Source organism: Anopheles stephensi, chromosome 2 (genome assembly GCF_013141755.1).
Source record: "Anopheles stephensi strain Indian chromosome 2, UCI_ANSTEP_V1.0, whole genome shotgun sequence".
Lineage (NCBI taxonomy): Eukaryota > Metazoa > Arthropoda > Insecta > Diptera > Culicidae > Anopheles > Anopheles stephensi.
The window spans coordinates 73,862,270-73,879,716 of NC_050202.1; the positions used below are offsets into that span (position 1 = coordinate 73,862,270).

The following is a 17,447-nucleotide window of genomic DNA, read 5'->3' on the forward strand; positions in this document are numbered from 1 at the left end:
GCAGACATCTTCTATATTCGCGAATCACTGCGGGGGAGTCGAATGGTGCTTTTGCATCGATTCAAAATGTATTTGCTTGCAAAGTGCTTAAATGTTCTGCTATTCACCAACTTTCTACAAAATAATGTAAAGAAGAAATAAAAAATAATAATCAAAGGAAAAATAATCATTTCTAGTGCATTTGTAGAGTTCCACCGTTCAGACAACAATCGATCAACCCTTCGTTTCGTCGACCACCCGATTTGTCGAGCAAAGCAAGAGACCAAACAAACACGTCAAATGCACACGGCGACGAAGAAAAAGAAAACACTACAACGAAAAGCAAGAAGCATCTGTCAAGCTCGAGTCGCAAAACGAAAATTTTTTGAAAGTGTCGTAAAGTTCTAGATAAAATTGTTGCTTGCAACGCATCCAAAACAAACCGTGCTGCACTGGCATCGGTGGACAGCGGTTTGGGCAAGGTGACTGGTATCACGAAAGCAAACCTGTGCACGCCGAAAGCATAACGCTCGGGATGCCTATAACGCGATATTCGCGTGCCAGCGGTAGAGGCAACTACTATCACCGCGGTCCCGTAAAATTGTACCGAAGGCGCGGAGGTGGCGGCGGCGTCGGCGGTGGTGGTCACAATGGTCAGATACTGCGAGAATACCAAACAAACCAAAGCCATCCTGCCGCACCCGCCTACACCACATACCACGGACAGATGGAGCGTCGGCCGAGAGCTATATCACCGGACGAACGATTGTTGCCACACCACGACAGGTTGTTGTTGTTGGAACGACCGTCGCGGGAACGGTACCGCACTGCGGACGATTTCTCCCGGCACAGTGCTAGCCGGGACCGAAGCTTATCGTCCGTGCTGAGCGACATCAGCTCGGGAAGCAGTTGTTTCGGGACGGTACGGGCAAGCGAAGCGTACGGCAGTCCGGTGTACGAAGATCTCACGGACGAGGATGAGATTCGGTCGCTGGAAGAGATGACGGATTCCTCCATGAACCTGTCCGTGGCGCCACCCCCCGTAATCAAACACAAGAAGCGCAAGAAAGAGAAGCGTAAGAAGGAAAAGGCGCGGGAACGGGAGCGCAAACGGGCGAAAAAGGATAAGCGGCGCCAGAAGGAAATACTCGAGGAGCGTATCTGTCCGCCCGAGCACGAGGTGGCCCAGTCGAAGGAAATATTCGCTTCCGGGCAAAACATTCTGGTCAGCGTCAGCTTCATCGACAACGACAAGCCGAAGGATCGAAGCGACCGGCACAAGAAAAGCAAGCGAAAGAAGGCCAAGAGGGAAAAGACTCGCGAAAAGCTAATCGTTACCAAAGAGGAGCGTGCATCCGATGCGGCAACGTCTGCCCGAAGTCCGCACAGAGACAGTCCCAGCCCGGCGCGAGACCTAGAGAAGAAGGACGTGAAGGAAAAGTACAACCTTAAGCAGCAGGCCACGCAATCGGAGCAGGAAAAGAAGCAGGAGAGCCAGCAGCAGCAGCAGCTACAACAACAAAACGATCAACATTCAACATCCGTTCATCAATCACCAGACCAGAAGCTTCCACCGGCAAAGAAAAAGAAGCTCGATCCGGGTGTAAAGCCGGTGATGGTGATCGATCTCGAACGATCGCCCGGTGGGCAAGTAATATCGAGCCCGAAAGAGGTCATTGTGCTGAGTGACGAGGAAGGTAAGAGGGCGCTGGCACAACGGGGGACCGGTAAGGAGGAAACGAAACCGAACGAAGCGGATCAAAGCAATCGCGGCCCGAACACCCCGCCGGAACCGGCGCCCAAATCGCCGGACTCGTACGATCCCTTCGAGCCGACGAAATCCTCCCCCAGCACGGCCATCTCTCGGCGCGATTTGGGTAGCATATCATCGCTCAGCTTTCTCGACCATCATACCCACCAGGATGCGGATGCGCAGAAAGAGGCGAAAAATGACTTCCATCACCACCATTCGGCCGCGCAGCATGCTCTCCACCACCACCACCATCATCATCATGGGCATCATCCCGCTCACCACGGGCATGGCCACCATCATGGGCACGGGGGGACGGGACAGTCCGATCAGCAAAGTGGCCCGGGCGCCGGCTTCGGAAGCGATGTGCTCGATCTTCATCCGGGCTCACCGTTCGAGAAGATGAACAACGCAAACAGTAGTCCGGCGCGTACGGCCACCACAGGAATGCCGTACCATCATCTGCATCATCCGTCGCCGATGAAAGCGATCATTAAATCGATGCCGAAAAAGCTGCTTGCATCGGGCAGTGGGCGCGATACGCGATCGCACGGAATGGCAGGCAAATCGAGCCAAACGAACGCTACGATCGGCCAGCCTAGCGGTGGTACGACCAGTGGCGGTGCCACGACCAGCGGTGGAGTTCCGTTCGAGGATGACCTGAACGATGGTGACATTTCACCGTACTCGCCGCGATCGAGTGATTGCGACGAGCAGCTGTTTGAGCCACCGAGTCACGATGGCAATGGGGAAACGCAAACGATCGCACTGACGGTGGACAATCTGCGGAAGGTGTTTGGCAACGATCCGAAAACGTTGTACGGTGATCTGCGGAAAAGCTATCAGCATCGATCCGTGATAGCGGTGGATGAAATGTATAAACGTAAGTATCACGCCAGCGCGTAAGCAGTGGGTGGTATCCGCTTGCATGTGGATTAGTAGTAATGGTGTTCTTATCTTACTTCATTTAGCGCATAAAATGACATTGGAAATGCTGGATGAGATACCCGACTCGGCCGTTGATATGCAGGTGAAGGAAAAGGTAAGCTGCTGGATCGCACGAACCATCGCCGCTACCATGGCAACAGATCACACTAACTGTGGTGTATTTGACTTTTCACATCGTTTCAAAACAGCTCATCAAAAAGCTCCAGCGACAGGAACGGATCGTGGAGGAGGTGAAACATTTCCTAAAACCCCACTTCAACAAAAAGCGCATCGACAAGGACGAGTACAAGGAGATAATGCGAAAATCTATTCCCAAGGTACGTACATCGCACCTACAGTAGGATCATCCGTTTACGTAACGCTGACGGTCTCTGTATCCGCTATCGTTACAGATTTGCCACAGTCGATCGGGCGAAATCAATCCGGCCAAGATACAGGCGTTGATTACCGCGTACGTTAAGAAAGCAATCGCCAAGCGGAAACTTGTCGGTGGGGAGGTGGGTTCCGCTTCCGGTACGCCGATGGCAAACCTGGGCAGTTACGGGCATGCCCAGGAACCGACGGCAACCGCCACCTCGGCCACACTGCCACCGGTGATGTTAATGAACCGTTGAAGTGGCAAGTGCAAGCAACCGTGTGATGTACCGTTCCGACCGCCGGTGTAGTAGTGATGATCCTTGCACCCACACGTAAATCCGTGACGTGTAAATAGTAGCAAAACGCGGAGAAAAATAGGAACAGTTCGGTATATGTTCGGCTAAGGGAAGAGGGATGGTGGCGATCGAGTTAAGTGTGAATCGAAAGGTGCCGACGCCGTTCCTGCTCTCACGTGTGGTCCTTCTGCTGTAAGTGTATATTTAGTAACCGATCGCTTCGCTCGTACTGTTCCGCGCGTTACCCCGTTACAGTGTACGTTACGCGTTACAGTGTACGTGTACGCGATTACGATGGCTACTTTACCGCATCCGTAGCAACGGGGGTTTTACACGATCGTTTTTCTTCCACACTCATACACAAACGGCGCGCTAGTGTTTACGTAGTGTACATAATACATGCTTATGATTTCATTCAGGAAGAAAGCGATCTACATTGCCATTTAGGGAGTCGGTACCGCACCGCACGACCGACGTACGGAATATGCGTATCGGATGGTGCAAAAGTGTGTGTGTGTGTCCTTAAATCCTTCCGCCGGTTAAGTGACCAGAGTGCTTGTGCGTATGTGTGCGTGTGTTTTGAATCGTGATTTGCAAGGATCCGGTACGTACCAAACGTACCTGACGGAAGAGAATCTGCAAGAAAGCAACTGCAATGAGTGTGACCAAATGGCAAACGGCAATTACGATACGTTTAATGTAGCACGTTTCAATCTTTACGTTACCCGTTATTTTGAGTATCGTTTCGTAGTCGTTTTATTTTGTAAGAAGCCGGTTTAAAAAAGGGTAATTCACTCTAAGTGTTCACAGTGAGGCGACGGAGTGGACGACGGCTTACAAGTTAGTGCATCTGCATTCGTTGTTCGCGTCACGAGACACACTCCCCATCCGAAGAGTCACTTAGTTCGTGCTGTTTATGGTTTAGTAAGTTTTTATAGAAAAATCCGACAAATGATGTTGTATGTGTTGTTCAAAACGTATCGGGCCAATCAAACACGACTCGACTGAAAGATGAACCGCGTGTGTCTCCCGCTCACCCACACGCAAGAAAGACTGTGTGGCTGGATGATGGACCACAGGGAACGGAGGAGCGTCACGCCAGCAACGAGTGGAAAAGGATTATTCTTTTAAATGCAGACACAGAAAACAAACAAGAATTTATTTAACTACCGTCCAGCGGGCGGTATATCTTTGTCCAATCCTGCACCAATTCGGTATGTAAAGTATGTGATGACACCAACACGAGGACACATGTACACAGCACACACCTAGGAAGGAAGATGTTTCGAGAGAGAGCGAGAGAGTGAGAGAGAATGAGCGATCCTCTCGACTGATTGTCCTGCCGTGACGAACAAGCAAGAAAATAAAATGTAAATAGTTTATGAAGTGATTTAAACAGAAAACAGAAAAAAAGCAAAACGTCGCACATTGTATCACTTAAGCAACGGGTATGCTAAGAAAGTAGAATAATTTTGTTACCTTTACTTTAACGCCTTCCTATATGCAAAATTATAGTTGTATGTATCCTACAGGTTTAGCCGGCAACTATGATGAGGCTCCTAAATTTATGATTTATGTGACAAAAAAAAACTTAACTTAACTCTTTACTCAACTCACAGTAATCAAGTGTGACAACAACAGTCAACGAGTGGACCGTGATCCTCCAACGAGGTTGTCCTTTAGTTGCCCAACAGAGTTATCACCCAGTTTTTGCTAGGATCTTTCACTGTCTGCTGTCTTTATTCGCAAAGAACCCTCTCATGTACATGGAGATTCTTATCAAACTGCCATCCTTCCAAGGCATTGGGTTATCCTTGAAGAGGCTTTTCATTCCAAGGATCCCTCAGGGTTTTTTTGTTGCTTCCCATTCTTCTTAACCCACATTTAATGAGGTTCATAGTAGTCGGTCCAAGGTTACATTCCACCTTCAACATCTGTAAGCAATCTCCGATAGGCTGACACCACTATATCCAACCAACGCTCGCTCCCTGTGCTGCTCTACGCCTCGTGCTAAGCATCTTACTGGTAGGGCATGAGATCGGCATCCTTATCGCGTCCCAACCGCTAGGTGTAGATTAACTCAAGCAAGCGAGATATTTATATTAATTTACTTGTATTGAACACACTTTATTGAAACGGATCGTATTACAAACCGAAAACTCTACTCAATCAATCGTTAGCAGCCAGCAAAAAACATCCTATTTCTGCCGGTACGATTCATTGATGTGTTCGTAACCAAGCTTCATGAGATACTGGAACGATTTGCTCTGCGTCAGCTCGCCCAACTCCGGCGCGTTCAGGAAGCTTTCCAACGGTGGCAAAAAGTTTTCCAGCTCACCCGCATCCGAGATGTAGCAAAGATCGATCAGCCTGAAGAACAGCATGTTTTGCATACTGTCCAGTGGGGCATTTTTGTTGTACTCTTCCCACGAATCGCGCAGTATGGCCGCACACCAGATCCGGTGGCGAATCTCGATCGGATCCTCCACGAACGGTAGCAGCGAGAGCGCATAATGGAATTCCTTTTCGCTCGATTGGCTATACTCTTCGGCAATGTAGAGCTGTAAAAGAGTGAAATTAAATTGGAATTATTAAATAAGGATAACGCTTTTGGCCGGTTGAAAGGATTTTGTCCTTACGTCAACTATCTCCTCGGGTGTCAGAACCTTCACGTGCTTCGTGTCGTAACCGAAGATGTCCAGAATTTCGGTCGGAATGTTTTCCTGTATTTCGATCAGGTCCAGCTCCGCGTTGATTGCGTCGATCTGGCCCTGAAAGGTGTCGCCTTCCGCTGCCAACAGGCACAGCTTGGCCAGGCACAGTATTGCCCGCTTTCTTGCCAGCAGCTCCTTTTCGCGCTGGGCCAACGACAGCAGCACGTCGGCGGCCTGGGCCAGCTCCCCGTTGAACAGCAGCTGTATCCAGGCCATCGACGGATGATCGACCAGGAAACGGGCCAGCGCGGACTGGTTGTTCTTGAAGCGATGCAGTATGTCACCCTGCTTGTTCTGGTTCATGTGCCAGCTGATGGCGAACTGCGAGAAGTCGTGCTCCTTGTACCGCTCGATATACTCATCCAACCGTTCCTGGTTGTTGGTTTTGTCGCATATTTCCACCAGCGTCTGGAAGTCGAGATACTTTTCCGCCAGCTTGGCCGCCATCTCGTACTGCTCCGCTTCCACTGTTGAGAAATGCGTTCAAAAAGCGTCATTTAAAATAGGGAATGTACACATTTGCACGAAGCCCTAAAATCGCTCACCCAGAGGATAGATGAGGTCGATCCGCTGCGATTCGTACTGCTGCAGTAGCACGGCATACTTTTCCTCGTCGTAAACGCTTTCCAGATAAGTCTTGCGCCCGTCCAGCACGTAATCGATCAGCTCGGTCATGTGCTTGAAATGCTTCATGCGGAACTCCGGCTCCGCCGTGCCCTTTACACCGTGGCGCAGTGTGCTGCTGATCAGGTGCAGCAACACATCGCGCAGACCACCCTTGCCGGACAGTGCGGTCCACGGTATCTGCTCGTACCGGTTGCGCAGCTCGTCGCGGATCGTGTACGTGCTCGCTTTCGATTCGCGATACTTTAGCACCTCCTGCAGTACCGTAAGGACGATCGTGTTAACCTCGACCAACGCTGTCTGAATTTGTATCGGTGTAAGCTCCTGCTGGACGTACGCATCGACCAGCTCGCTCAGTACCTTGAACAGCTCCTCTACTCGGTGCGTCTGTGCGTAGAACAGATCTTGTGGCGTTAGGTTCGGGAAGGGAACCGTGCGGTTCGTTTGTTGCAGCACCAAATTGATTGCCTCATCGATGATGCGGGAGTGACTGTTGTGCAGACACTTGATACCGATCGCAGCCACTATCTTTTCCCCAATGTCCGACAGACACAGTGCCGTTGGGCGTGCCTCTCCGGAGTCCAACGCCGACGGGTTTCTGATCACACCGAGACGATCCCACAGATTTCGGCTGCGCAGAAACTCGATGAACTGCGTGTACGCAATGTTCTTCTCCCGCAGCTGTTGAATGATTTGCATCGATGTGGAAGAACCGAGCGCATGCTTGTTAGTGACCTCCCAGCGAGGATCAGCCGCCGGCGTGTCTTGCGCAAGATCGACAGCAATTTTAAGCACCGTTCGGTCCAGCTCACCATCCATCTGGTCACGCTGCTGAACCGATTCTAGCAGTGAGGCGATTAGTTCATCCGCCGCCACCGTGTTGCGCTTAATGTGGTAAATAAAGGCTGCCTTTAGCTGCTGCACCGGGTCCTGCTCCTGCACATCATCGGCCGCGCTAGCAATCTCTTCCGGGTCCAGCTCGTACAGAATCAAATTGCCCGCGTTGGTGGTGGCCGGTGCAAAGATCGATTGCTGCATAAGTACGGTCGCGTCTGCCGCGGAATAGTTCGGGTTAAACATGTCGGACGAGACGGACGAATTGAACATGTCGCTCGGATCGAAGTCGGACGGCGTTATGATAACCATTCCGTTTAGGCGGGAGAAAAACAGTGGCGCGTTTTGGAAACAGTTCCCCATCAGGATCATATCTTCACGTGCGTGAAATTCAAGCTTTTCCACCTCTTCACCGGCGGTCGAGGTGGGACTGCTACCCTGACTACTGACGGCATCCGTTTCCGCTAGCGCCACGGGGAAAATGTATCGGTCGTTGTACACGTACGCAAAGCTCCGGTTAGCAATGAACCGGAAATCGATCAACTCCGCCAACCGTTCCGCACTGTAGAAACCCTTGTACCTCATGACGGTGCTCTCTTTGAGCGTGAACGTGTTGTCCGGCTCGAAGATGACCGTCATCAGCGCATAGTACACCTGCGGCGAACGTTGCTCATTAACGGCCGCCGCCAGTATGATCACGCCCCGATCGGTTGCCTGCATGTCCAGCGCCCATAGCTCGACTTCCGACACATCCCGGGTGTTCCACAGCTTTTGGTGGAAAAAGTCGCGCATCTTCTTCATAATGTCCGCATCCTCGCTCAGGAACCGTTCGTTTCCGCTGTGCGGTTGGACGGCCCAGCGCTGAATCCACCGATCGGCCAACACCGTGATGTGCCATTCGCTGGGATTTTGGGAGATTTTCTCACAACTTATTTTCACCAGTTTCTGAAAGGTGGATCGAGCTAGTAAGGAAATGAACGTACGAACAATCGGGTGTTTGCGATACTCACATTCTCACGCTCCTGGTTGTTGTGCATTCCGATGATGATGGAGGCGAACCGTTTCCCGATGCCACCGAAAAATCCGGACGGAGGCTTAATAAGCCTTGGAACGATCATGTATCGACCATTCTGCAGATGCACATTTAGCCGCATCAAGCTACACGTGGTCGTGGCCAACACAAACTCCTGTCCACCCAGACCGATCAACTGTTCAAACTCCTGTCCCTCCAGAATGTTGTACTCGTCGATGGAGGACCCATCGTGGGCGATCGATTGCCAGTAGCGTACATCGCCGGCAGGTGAAACGGCCAAACAGGAAGCCATCTGGTGCCCTTCGTTGACAAATACCGTCACCAAAGACGCCTTGTGACCGATGTCGCAGTGTGGCAGTGTTAACTGGCGGCACTGACCGGCGTACGGACGCCGAGGCGTGGAGAACGTTTCCATCCCAAACCCAGCGCCCGGTTTTTGGTTCGGATTGTCGCGATACTGCCAAACGAACAGACGGCGCCCTTGCACCAACCAGGCCCATCCGTTTTGGCTGTAGTTTACCGATACGTTGATGTTGCGTTCGTTGAACGTAAGCACCTCGGTCACCTGCACCGGAAGCGAAAAGCCGTACGATTCCAGTATGTTGTACTCGGATTTGGCAACCACGCGCAGCGTGGACACATTGGAACGCGACGATACGCTGTGGCGGCTGGATGGGGGGGGGGGGGGGGAAACAAAATGGGAAACGTGTAGGAGAACTAAAATATACTTTAAAAGTTAGGGGGGAAAACTTCCAAACACAATACCCTGAGCCTTGACGAGCAAACGTGCTCGAGTTGGTTGACCGAGCCCCGGCGGAAAACAGCGAACCGCCGAGCGACTGACGCACTTTGGGTATCGAACCGGTCGGAATTGGACTGGGTCCGAACGAAAATCTACGGTCCATGCTTGCAAATCAAACTTTCCGTAACAAACACACACTTTCTGTTCCTATTTTACCAACAATCGTTTACAGTTTTTGCTGCTCTCTCGCGCTTTTTCCAGATTGTTGTCAACATACACTTTGACAACGGAGGCAGCCGGCATGCACGCTGCGTTTATAACGTCGTGTTGCGTACTTCCCATTACAGAAGAGAGCTACAGTAGGGTACAAAAGGTTGCATGAGCGTTGCGTGATATGCGTATTTTTATGATTTTGTTCTATTGGAGGAGTTTTTGTAAATAATTGTTGGTTTTTAACTACACAGAAACGGAGCATTAGCATACCAAATAACCTTTTATCCGCCTTTTGATTTCACAAAGCAAACAATTCCGTGTTGCATAGAGCTATCGATTTCTGGCTGCGTACTTGCGGTTCGCGAACAGTACGCAGCCGAAACGTGTTCAACATTCAATGCAAATCTTGCTAATACCCATTTTAAAAAAAAGCAATCTTTTTTAATTTCCCGACACTTTCGCTTTCGCGTAAAGAAATGAGTGGGCAAATTCCGCCTCTCGTTACTTTCGGTCTTATCGTGATCGTTTTCTGGATTCAATTCCCCTTTTGAAGAGAAACCTTTCAAGTTCGTGTGTGGCATACAACCGGTAACCACTTCAACACATCTACGAATTCATCATCGAAATGATCCCAAAATCGTATCCTTCCCCATTATCGGACCGAACGTAACATTGAGACGATGTTAATCTTACGCACAAAAATATGTTTTGACGGTCAACGATTGGAAGTCATCGGTCTCATCGGAAGTAGCAAACGCGGTTCGGACTCTCCTTGCTGACTTTCTTAGAAGTTATGAATCGCTTCCGTTCCTTCGATCGGGCCAGGTCTAGCTTGAGGGGGGGGGGGGGGGGCGAACGAAACCGAGCGAACGAGAAACCTTAGTAAGGTGAAGCGTTAGTCATTGGTCGCCGGGAACGTAGCGGCAAGCCATGGCACATTCGGCAATGTACAACGGTCACGTCACACCGAACGAAGGTACGCGGTGTTTGCGCCGGCTGGAATGCGTTGTATCAAATGACACGGCGACTGATGGCTCTGTGGCTTCTGGAACATACACTCAGACAGGCAGGCGGTGTGGCCAAAGGACCGGTTTATTAGATGTAATGGTGATAGTTCAATTAGTCCGTGTGCGATCGTGGTCGATGCAGGAGCTCTTCGTTGTAGCGGTGGTGAATTCCGTTTCCAAAAGTCAATACTTTTAGTCCCTTAATAACCGTGGATAACCGTGGCAAGTGAGCCTGGGCTTAGCGCAAAAAAATATCTGACCACTAACAGAATTGTACTAATTGTGCCCACTTTGTCTCCCTCTCGTGGCAGGCTCTCGATGGTCATGGTTGATGAACGAACGCCATTAACGTCGGATCTTTCCGGTCCACTGCCGCTGGTGTCGGGTCCGTCGGGAAATGTGCATCACCTCAAGTCCCACGAAAGTGTTCGCGAGCGTCAAGTTCGAACGTTTCAGTGCTGGATATGTTCGGCCATCATGTAAGCCACTATTAATTTTGGACTGGAATAGCATTGCGGGCGTCTGTTTAAACTTCACCGTCTTTCTGGGACTCGAAACAGGGGTGCATTCGCGCTGGCGATCGTGATCAGCATTAGTTACATCATATTCGGCGATGCGACGAAGCCGCCTCTCGATGGGGCCAATGCGACGGCGGCGGATTTCCCTGAGCTCTTAAATCTCATTAGTTTCCCGCTGGTCGGTAAGTATGTCGGCTCCTGGGCTAAGAAATGTCGGCTTAAGAGTCGACCTGCTTATTGATCGATCGGGTGCCACTCGTTCCAGATGAGCTGCCTCCCCAGTGGAATGGGACGGATGTGAGTGAAGATGCAAAAGCGGCCGCAATAGCGGAAGGCGAGAAGGCGCTCGGCGATAAGGAGCTGTTGGAGGAGACGCTTTCGTCCCCCCCGGTTAACTCACCCTCCTTCCGCCATCAGAAGTCGGTCGGTGCAACGGTTGCTGCACGGCTAGCGGCCAAGGTGGGATTTGTGGAGGATCGGGCTACGAAAGCGTTGGTGCGAAAGCTTGACATCCGTCACCGCGGTTCGGTTGGTCGAGGGCCGGTGATGAACTTGCCGCGAACGCACCGTCATCCGCAGTGTGATTTTAACGCGCGCTACCGGTCGGCCAATGGGACTTGCAACAACAAGGAGCGTCCGTACGAGTATGGTGTCGCGATGATACCGTTCCGTCGTCAGTTGAATCCGGACTATGGTGATGGCATTTCGGCGCCACGTGCTTCCGTCGACGGTACCGAGCTGCCCAGTGCCCGCCAAGTTTCGCTGGACATTCACCGCCCGTCGTACCACAGTGATCCGAACTTTAGCGTAATGCTAGCGGTGTGGGGACAGTTTCTCGATCATGACATTACTTCAACGGCACTGAACCAGGGCGTCGATGGGAAACCTATTGAGTGCTGTGATCCGGGGCAGCCCCAACACCCGGAATGTTTCCCCGTTCCGCTGGGTCCAGGTGATCCGTACTATCATCAGTACAATGTAACCTGCATGAACTTTGTACGCTCCGTACCGGCACCGACGGGTCATTTTGGTCCGCGGCAGCAACTTAATCAAGCCACGGCGTACATTGACGGCTCGGTCGTGTATGGTTCGGACGAGGAACGTATGAAGAAGCTACGGACAGGGGAGGGTGGTCGACTACGAATGCTCCGAACACCGGACGGTCGACAGCTGCTGCCCGTTTCGACTGATCCGCTCGACGGGTGTAACGAACAGGAGATGAATGCTGCCGGCAAATATTGCTTCGAGTCGGGTGACACACGTGCCAACGAAAATCTTCACCTTACCTCGATGCACTTGATCTGGGCCCGGCACCATAACAGTCTGGCCGATGGATTAGCCCGCGTCAATCCGCACTGGGACGATGAACGGTTGTTCCAGGAAGCGCGGCGCATACTTGCCGCCCAGATGCAACACATCACGTACGCTGAGTTTGTGCCGGTCATTGTCGGCAATGCGACGGCCGCCCGGATGGATCTGCTGCCCGAATCGACCGGTCGCGATGATACGTACAACGCGTCGGTTGATGCTTCGATCGCGAACGTGTTTGCTGGGGCGGCCTTCCGGTTCGCGCACACGCTACTTCCGGGGCTGATGAAAAAAACGCGCAATCCAACGTCGTCCAGCTCGGGCATCGAGCTACACCGGATGCTGTTCAATCCTTACTCGCTGTACGCACACGACGGGCTGGATAATGCGCTCGGTGGCGCTATGAGCACATCGTTGGCGAAATACGACCAATACTTCTCGACCGAGCTGACCGAGAAGCTGTTCGAGAAGGCGGACGAACATCTGCTGCACAATCATCCGTGTGGGTTGGATCTGGTGTCGCTCAACATTCAACGCGGTCGGGATCATGGACTGCCGGCCTATCCCCGCTGGCGTAAGCACTGCCATCTAACGCCGGCCGATAGCTGGGCCGAGCTGGAGCGTATCGTTGATCCGGAGTCGTTCCGGCAGATGAAGAGCATCTATCGCGACCCGGCCAATGTGGACGTTTATTCGGGTGCTTTGAGTGAGCCACCGGTGAAGGATGGTATTGTGGGACCGCTGCTTACGTGCCTGCTGGCCGATCAATTCTTGCGGTTGAAGCAGGGTGATTCTTTCTGGTACGAGCGGCGACGAGGACCTCAACGGTTCACTGAAGGTAGGTTGATAGTTGGGAGCGTGCGTGAGGAGGAGGGATGCTAACTCTCCTGCAAATCCTACCCAGGCCAACTGCAGCAAATTTACGACACAAAGCTGTCGAGCATTATCTGCCGCAACTCGGACAACATAGAGCAGTCGCCCGTTCACCTGATGAAGCGCACCGACTCGCGGACGAATCCCGAGACGGACTGCAAGCAGTTGGACACGTTCGACTTTGAACCGTTCCGCGAAGACAAGGACGCAGAACCGCAGCATACTCGGTCCGCTAAAATAGCAACCGATCGGGTGAAGGTGCTTGTGATGGAACCGAAGTCAGCCGGAACTACCACGACACGCACTACAATCGAGCCGGAAATGGTGGAGAGAGACAAGGCAACGGATTCTACCACGATGATAACGACGACTGAGTCTCTGCCGACGACACTGTCGAATACGGTTTCTGGGGTGTAATTCTACGGTAAGAGCCAAGTTCCTGTAGTTATCTTTTTCGCAATTTATTATACAAAGACCTCATTCGTGGTAAGTCTTTCAATATTCAATAACCATTTTTTGCCCTGGATGCATCTTCGTGGCTAGGTGCGCCTTCGGTTGAGAATGTATGTACTACTAGAAACCATCGTCGGACCAATGTTCGGACAGGGCACGGGGCAGTGGCTGTGGGAACGGGAGTGAGTAATTAAAAGGACTGCCAACGCACACGCGCCTGAAACACGTTTTCCTCTTTTGTGTGTTCGCGCCATCTCGCTCTCGATAGGCGCGTCCGCTTTCACTCTGGCTAATGAAAAGCCGCTGATAGTAGATTTTCCCCCAGCAGACCTAAACTCGACACGGTACCCGGGGTCGGTATCGTTCGCTCCCTTCGCCTTCGCCGTTCGTCCGCTTCCCTTTAGCACCGGGATGGGTTTGTACATAGCGAGAGGCATACGGTCGTCTATTGCCCTGTCGTAATCGGTTCCGTCGGGCGGTTCTTTTCGGTTAACAGAAAGACAGACTGCCTGTGCGTTCTGTGCGCCTGGTAGAATGGACGCTTAATGAGTGAAATCTACGGCCACCGAGTACCGTGCACATAGTGGCGACAGGCGACAAAGATAAATGGACGCTCTCGGTGGGGGGGGGGGGTTTTGCTGATGATGATGGTGCCTGCGAATGGGGAGATGGGGTGGGTTCTTGGAGTAGGGCCTGCTGGATGAGAAGTACGACTGCGTCGGATTTTTCCTGATGAGTGTTGGGAAGGATAGAATGAAAGGTGGGCATTGTTTTAGCAGCTGCAGCACCGGGGTAGTGCATGGGGTGATTGGGGTGGAAGGGACATTAATTAGTGACTTGAACCGTTTGGGGAATGACTGCCACAGTGAGGTGCACAAAAAAGTACAGCAGCAGGGCATTTGTTGAGGATACAACTAGTGCAACAGTTCCAGTTCATTTTTTTTCGTTGGAGAAAACCAATAAAATGAATCATTTTCTTCGTGTATTTTCCAATTATAAAAATTAAAAACAATTTTCCTTTAATTTTCCTTTGCAGCTGCTGCGATGCATTCTATTCCTCAGGAAATGAAGGATATCTCCGTCGCAAATAGAGGCAACCGGAAGCCTTACTTTTGAGCGTACTTACAGCGTTACATGTTCTTTTACTCATGTGGAATTCACTGTTCCACAGGCGCATCAGTGCAATGAAGAATGAACTTCACAAACAATTAATTTCGATAAATTTTCCAATAAAACAGAAGAAAACGAAGAAAAGGATTACAGAGACTAGAAGAACTCACTTTGTTCCACCGCTTTCTGAGAAATTTTGAAACCACGTGTGACGACAGAAAATGCGTCCATCACTGTACAACACAGATCCCCCAGCGCACAAACTGGGAACGGGGAAAGGGATCCAACTCCAAACAGCAATTAGCTACTTCGCGTTTTAATTAGTCAGCATGTCTCAGCAAGCCGTGTATCCTTTCGGCAGTGCGTCTTAACGTACACCATCCCCCCCCCACTCGGCCGTTGTTATCGCAACGAGCGACGACGGTGTGTTAGTGCGTTACTCATTAAGTCGGATTTCTATCAGGAGATCAGACCTGGCAGTAGTCTCCACTGGTCTGGTGTGTACACGACGGAAAAGGAGAGTGTCGGAATGGTGGAATCATAGGCGGAAATAACGAAAGCATCCTGCAGTTCCTGGTCGATAAAGGAGGAAGACAGCAAGCGAAACCGAACATCTTGGCTGGTCCGTGATGTAACGTAGCAGTCGCCGAAAAAAGGGGGAACGTTCATTATATACCAGACGGCAGCAGACAGTGATGTGAGATGGTGAGTTGAAGCCGAGATGATCCTTCTTTACTCTTTCCCATCACGCACATACAGCGGCCGGTACATAAGGCCCTTTCGTTGGTGTCTTCTCGTTATTTCATTTACTCACCCCGAGTGCTGGGGAGAGCATTAATTAAGTCCAGTTGTTGGTTGGTTTCCTTCTCGAAATCCAGTCACAAAACCCACGGAAGCAACGGAACACGGTAACGCAAAATTAGTCGCCCAGTACAACAGCACACACCTTCCGGTGCCTTATCGTTCGATTGTTTTTATCGGAGCAGAATGTTTTTGGTTGTTTACCTCCATTGTACACGGTTTCAATTATTTTTTGCAGCGTATCTCTATTTAGTTGTATCGATCCATGAAGCTGATGACGCGCCGATAAAGAAGCGAATCGGCATCGATGGCCCAGGTGAAATCCAAATGGTTAAAGTTCGGGTCCGACACACGGAACAGTCCGATCGAGCTACGGAGGTTGGAGTGCAGCTGGCGAACGTCCGACACTGCCGCCAGCCAATCGTTGTCACCGTAGTGCAGTGCTACCGGGGCGGTAATGCGGTCGAGCGGATAGTCTGGTGGACGGATCGAACCGTACCGGATGAGGTTCAGCGTGAGACCGTAATCGAACTGCCGGAAGCGTCCGGAGTTGTAGCCCTGGGCGTAGTGGACCAGCTGGTTCACCGAGGCACCGGCCGGAGTGTTGGCCAGAATGGCCGGCAGCATAGTGCGGTTGAGCTGGGGCGAGTTGAAACCACCGATCAGGAACAGCACGTTGGCGCACACCTCCTGGAAGCGGGCCTCGTCCCGGCACAGCATTTCACCACCGAGCGCCATCATGTCGCTGCTGGGAAGGAACTCGTTCACGCCCAGCATACGCATTAGCCACTAAAAAGGCATGTAAAGAACATAAATCATCGCACGAACGGGAAGGCGAGTTTGTCCACGCTTACATCAATCTGGTCGACGAAGGGAGCGAAGGCACGCACGAACGGTGACCGCAGGTTGCTCATGAACGCCACCGGAGCTAGGGCGTGCATCGAACGGATACGCTGATTGTACTCCGGACGGAGCGACGTCATGATGAAGAACGAGGTCGTACCTTGCGAGTGGCCGGCGTACTGTAGCGACGTCTGGCCGGTGAACTGCAGCGCGTAATCGATCATGGCCGGCAGATCGAAGTAACCGATCTCGTGCCAGCTAAAGTCCCAGAAGTCCGTATTGCGTGCATCCGGATCGTGGAAGATGTGCCGCCGGGAGTGCGTATTACCACGCGCATTGCCCAACCACACGTCGTAGCCGGCGTCCACCAGCATGTAGGCGAGGGCTTTGCCCGGTCCCAGAATAACCCAGTCGGCCGAAGAGCACAGCAATCCGTGCTGGACGAATGCAACGTTCTTGCCCTCGCGTGGTGGATTACCTGGACCACCGGGGATGCGGAACATCGTCAGGATGTAGCCGTCGGCCGTCGTCGTCTGGTGCTCCTCGACCAGATACCCATCGTTGCTGATGATGTCCGCCGTTAGTGGCGCAATGTCGGTGGGCTGTGGTCCCTCCCCGGTACGGAACGCCAGCACGTCACGGATGGTGGAAGCTTGCGCTAGCGCGGCTACACTAGCCAGGGCCAGCAGGGCCCAGCAGCTGTTGCTTAGTACCATGCTCAAGCGATGGCGTTTTACTGACTGTACCTGCTGCCAGCTGGCTAATCCTGCTTTATAGAACCCCACGGTGCCAGGTGGGCTGACGTCGCGCGATTTTGCACGGTGATTTTATTCCTTTATCGAAACTGGCCCGTAACCTTATCACACTGTTGGCCGTGTTTTGGAATCTTATCGAACACATTGTGATCGGACGAAAATCGGAACGACGCATTGTGCTTCTGGGCGGATTTGGATGTTTTGGGAACACAAAACAGTGTGGCGCGGTGCGTTTCGCCAGTATTGCCCTTTTTTTTAGGAGAAGTGTCCAAAGGTTAATGCTAAACTA

The 17,447-nt window shown here is 51.7% G+C and overlaps 4 protein-coding genes across 6 annotated transcripts; 2 read left to right on the top strand and 2 right to left on the bottom strand.

The window, feature by feature from the left end:
- The first annotated feature begins 325 nt into the window (after positions 1–325).
- LOC118508000 lies at positions 326–4,735 on the top strand. Its single transcript, XM_036047373.1, has 4 exons — positions 326–2,612; positions 2,701–2,771; positions 2,866–2,994; positions 3,070–4,735. Exons 1-4 carry the CDS (start codon positions 515–517, stop codon positions 3,289–3,291), a joined length of 2,520 nt encoding a protein of 839 aa, XP_035903266.1. The 5' UTR covers positions 326–514; the 3' UTR covers positions 3,292–4,735.
- On the top strand, positions 3,398–14,906 carry LOC118507999 (chorion peroxidase). 3 transcript variants are annotated; one of them, XM_036047370.1, is made up of 6 exons: positions 3,398–3,522; positions 10,809–10,976; positions 11,058–11,197; positions 11,281–13,161; positions 13,228–13,620; positions 14,686–14,906. In XM_036047370.1, exons 1-5 carry the CDS (start codon positions 3,449–3,451, stop codon positions 13,611–13,613), a joined length of 2,649 nt encoding a protein of 882 aa, XP_035903263.1. In that variant the 5' UTR covers positions 3,398–3,448; the 3' UTR covers positions 13,614–13,620; positions 14,686–14,906. The 3 variants fall into 3 exon arrangements, with proteins under 3 accessions (XP_035903263.1, XP_035903265.1, XP_035903264.1); XM_036047372.1 differs by lacking the exon at positions 3,398–3,522 and adding an exon at positions 10,482–10,723; XM_036047371.1 differs by lacking the exon at positions 3,398–3,522 and adding an exon at positions 10,483–10,719.
- Positions 5,427–9,748, bottom strand: LOC118507998 (nuclear pore complex protein Nup133). Its single transcript, XM_036047369.1, has 5 exons — positions 9,301–9,748; positions 8,513–9,203; positions 6,590–8,447; positions 5,970–6,511; positions 5,427–5,891 (listed from the first exon to the last, which is right to left on the bottom strand). The coding sequence occupies exons 1-5, from the start codon at positions 9,438–9,440 to the stop codon at positions 5,529–5,531; spliced, it is 3,594 nt and encodes a 1,197-aa protein (XP_035903262.1). The 5' UTR covers positions 9,441–9,748; the 3' UTR covers positions 5,427–5,528.
- Positions 14,907–15,678: 772 nt separating the features above from the next.
- Positions 15,679–17,172, bottom strand: LOC118508008 (lipase 3-like). Its single transcript, XM_036047393.1, has 2 exons — positions 16,415–17,172; positions 15,679–16,349 (listed from the first exon to the last, which is right to left on the bottom strand). The coding sequence occupies exons 1-2, from the start codon at positions 17,117–17,119 to the stop codon at positions 15,810–15,812; spliced, it is 1,245 nt and encodes a 414-aa protein (XP_035903286.1). The 5' UTR covers positions 17,120–17,172; the 3' UTR covers positions 15,679–15,809.
- Between the last annotated feature and the right edge of the window lie 275 nt (positions 17,173–17,447).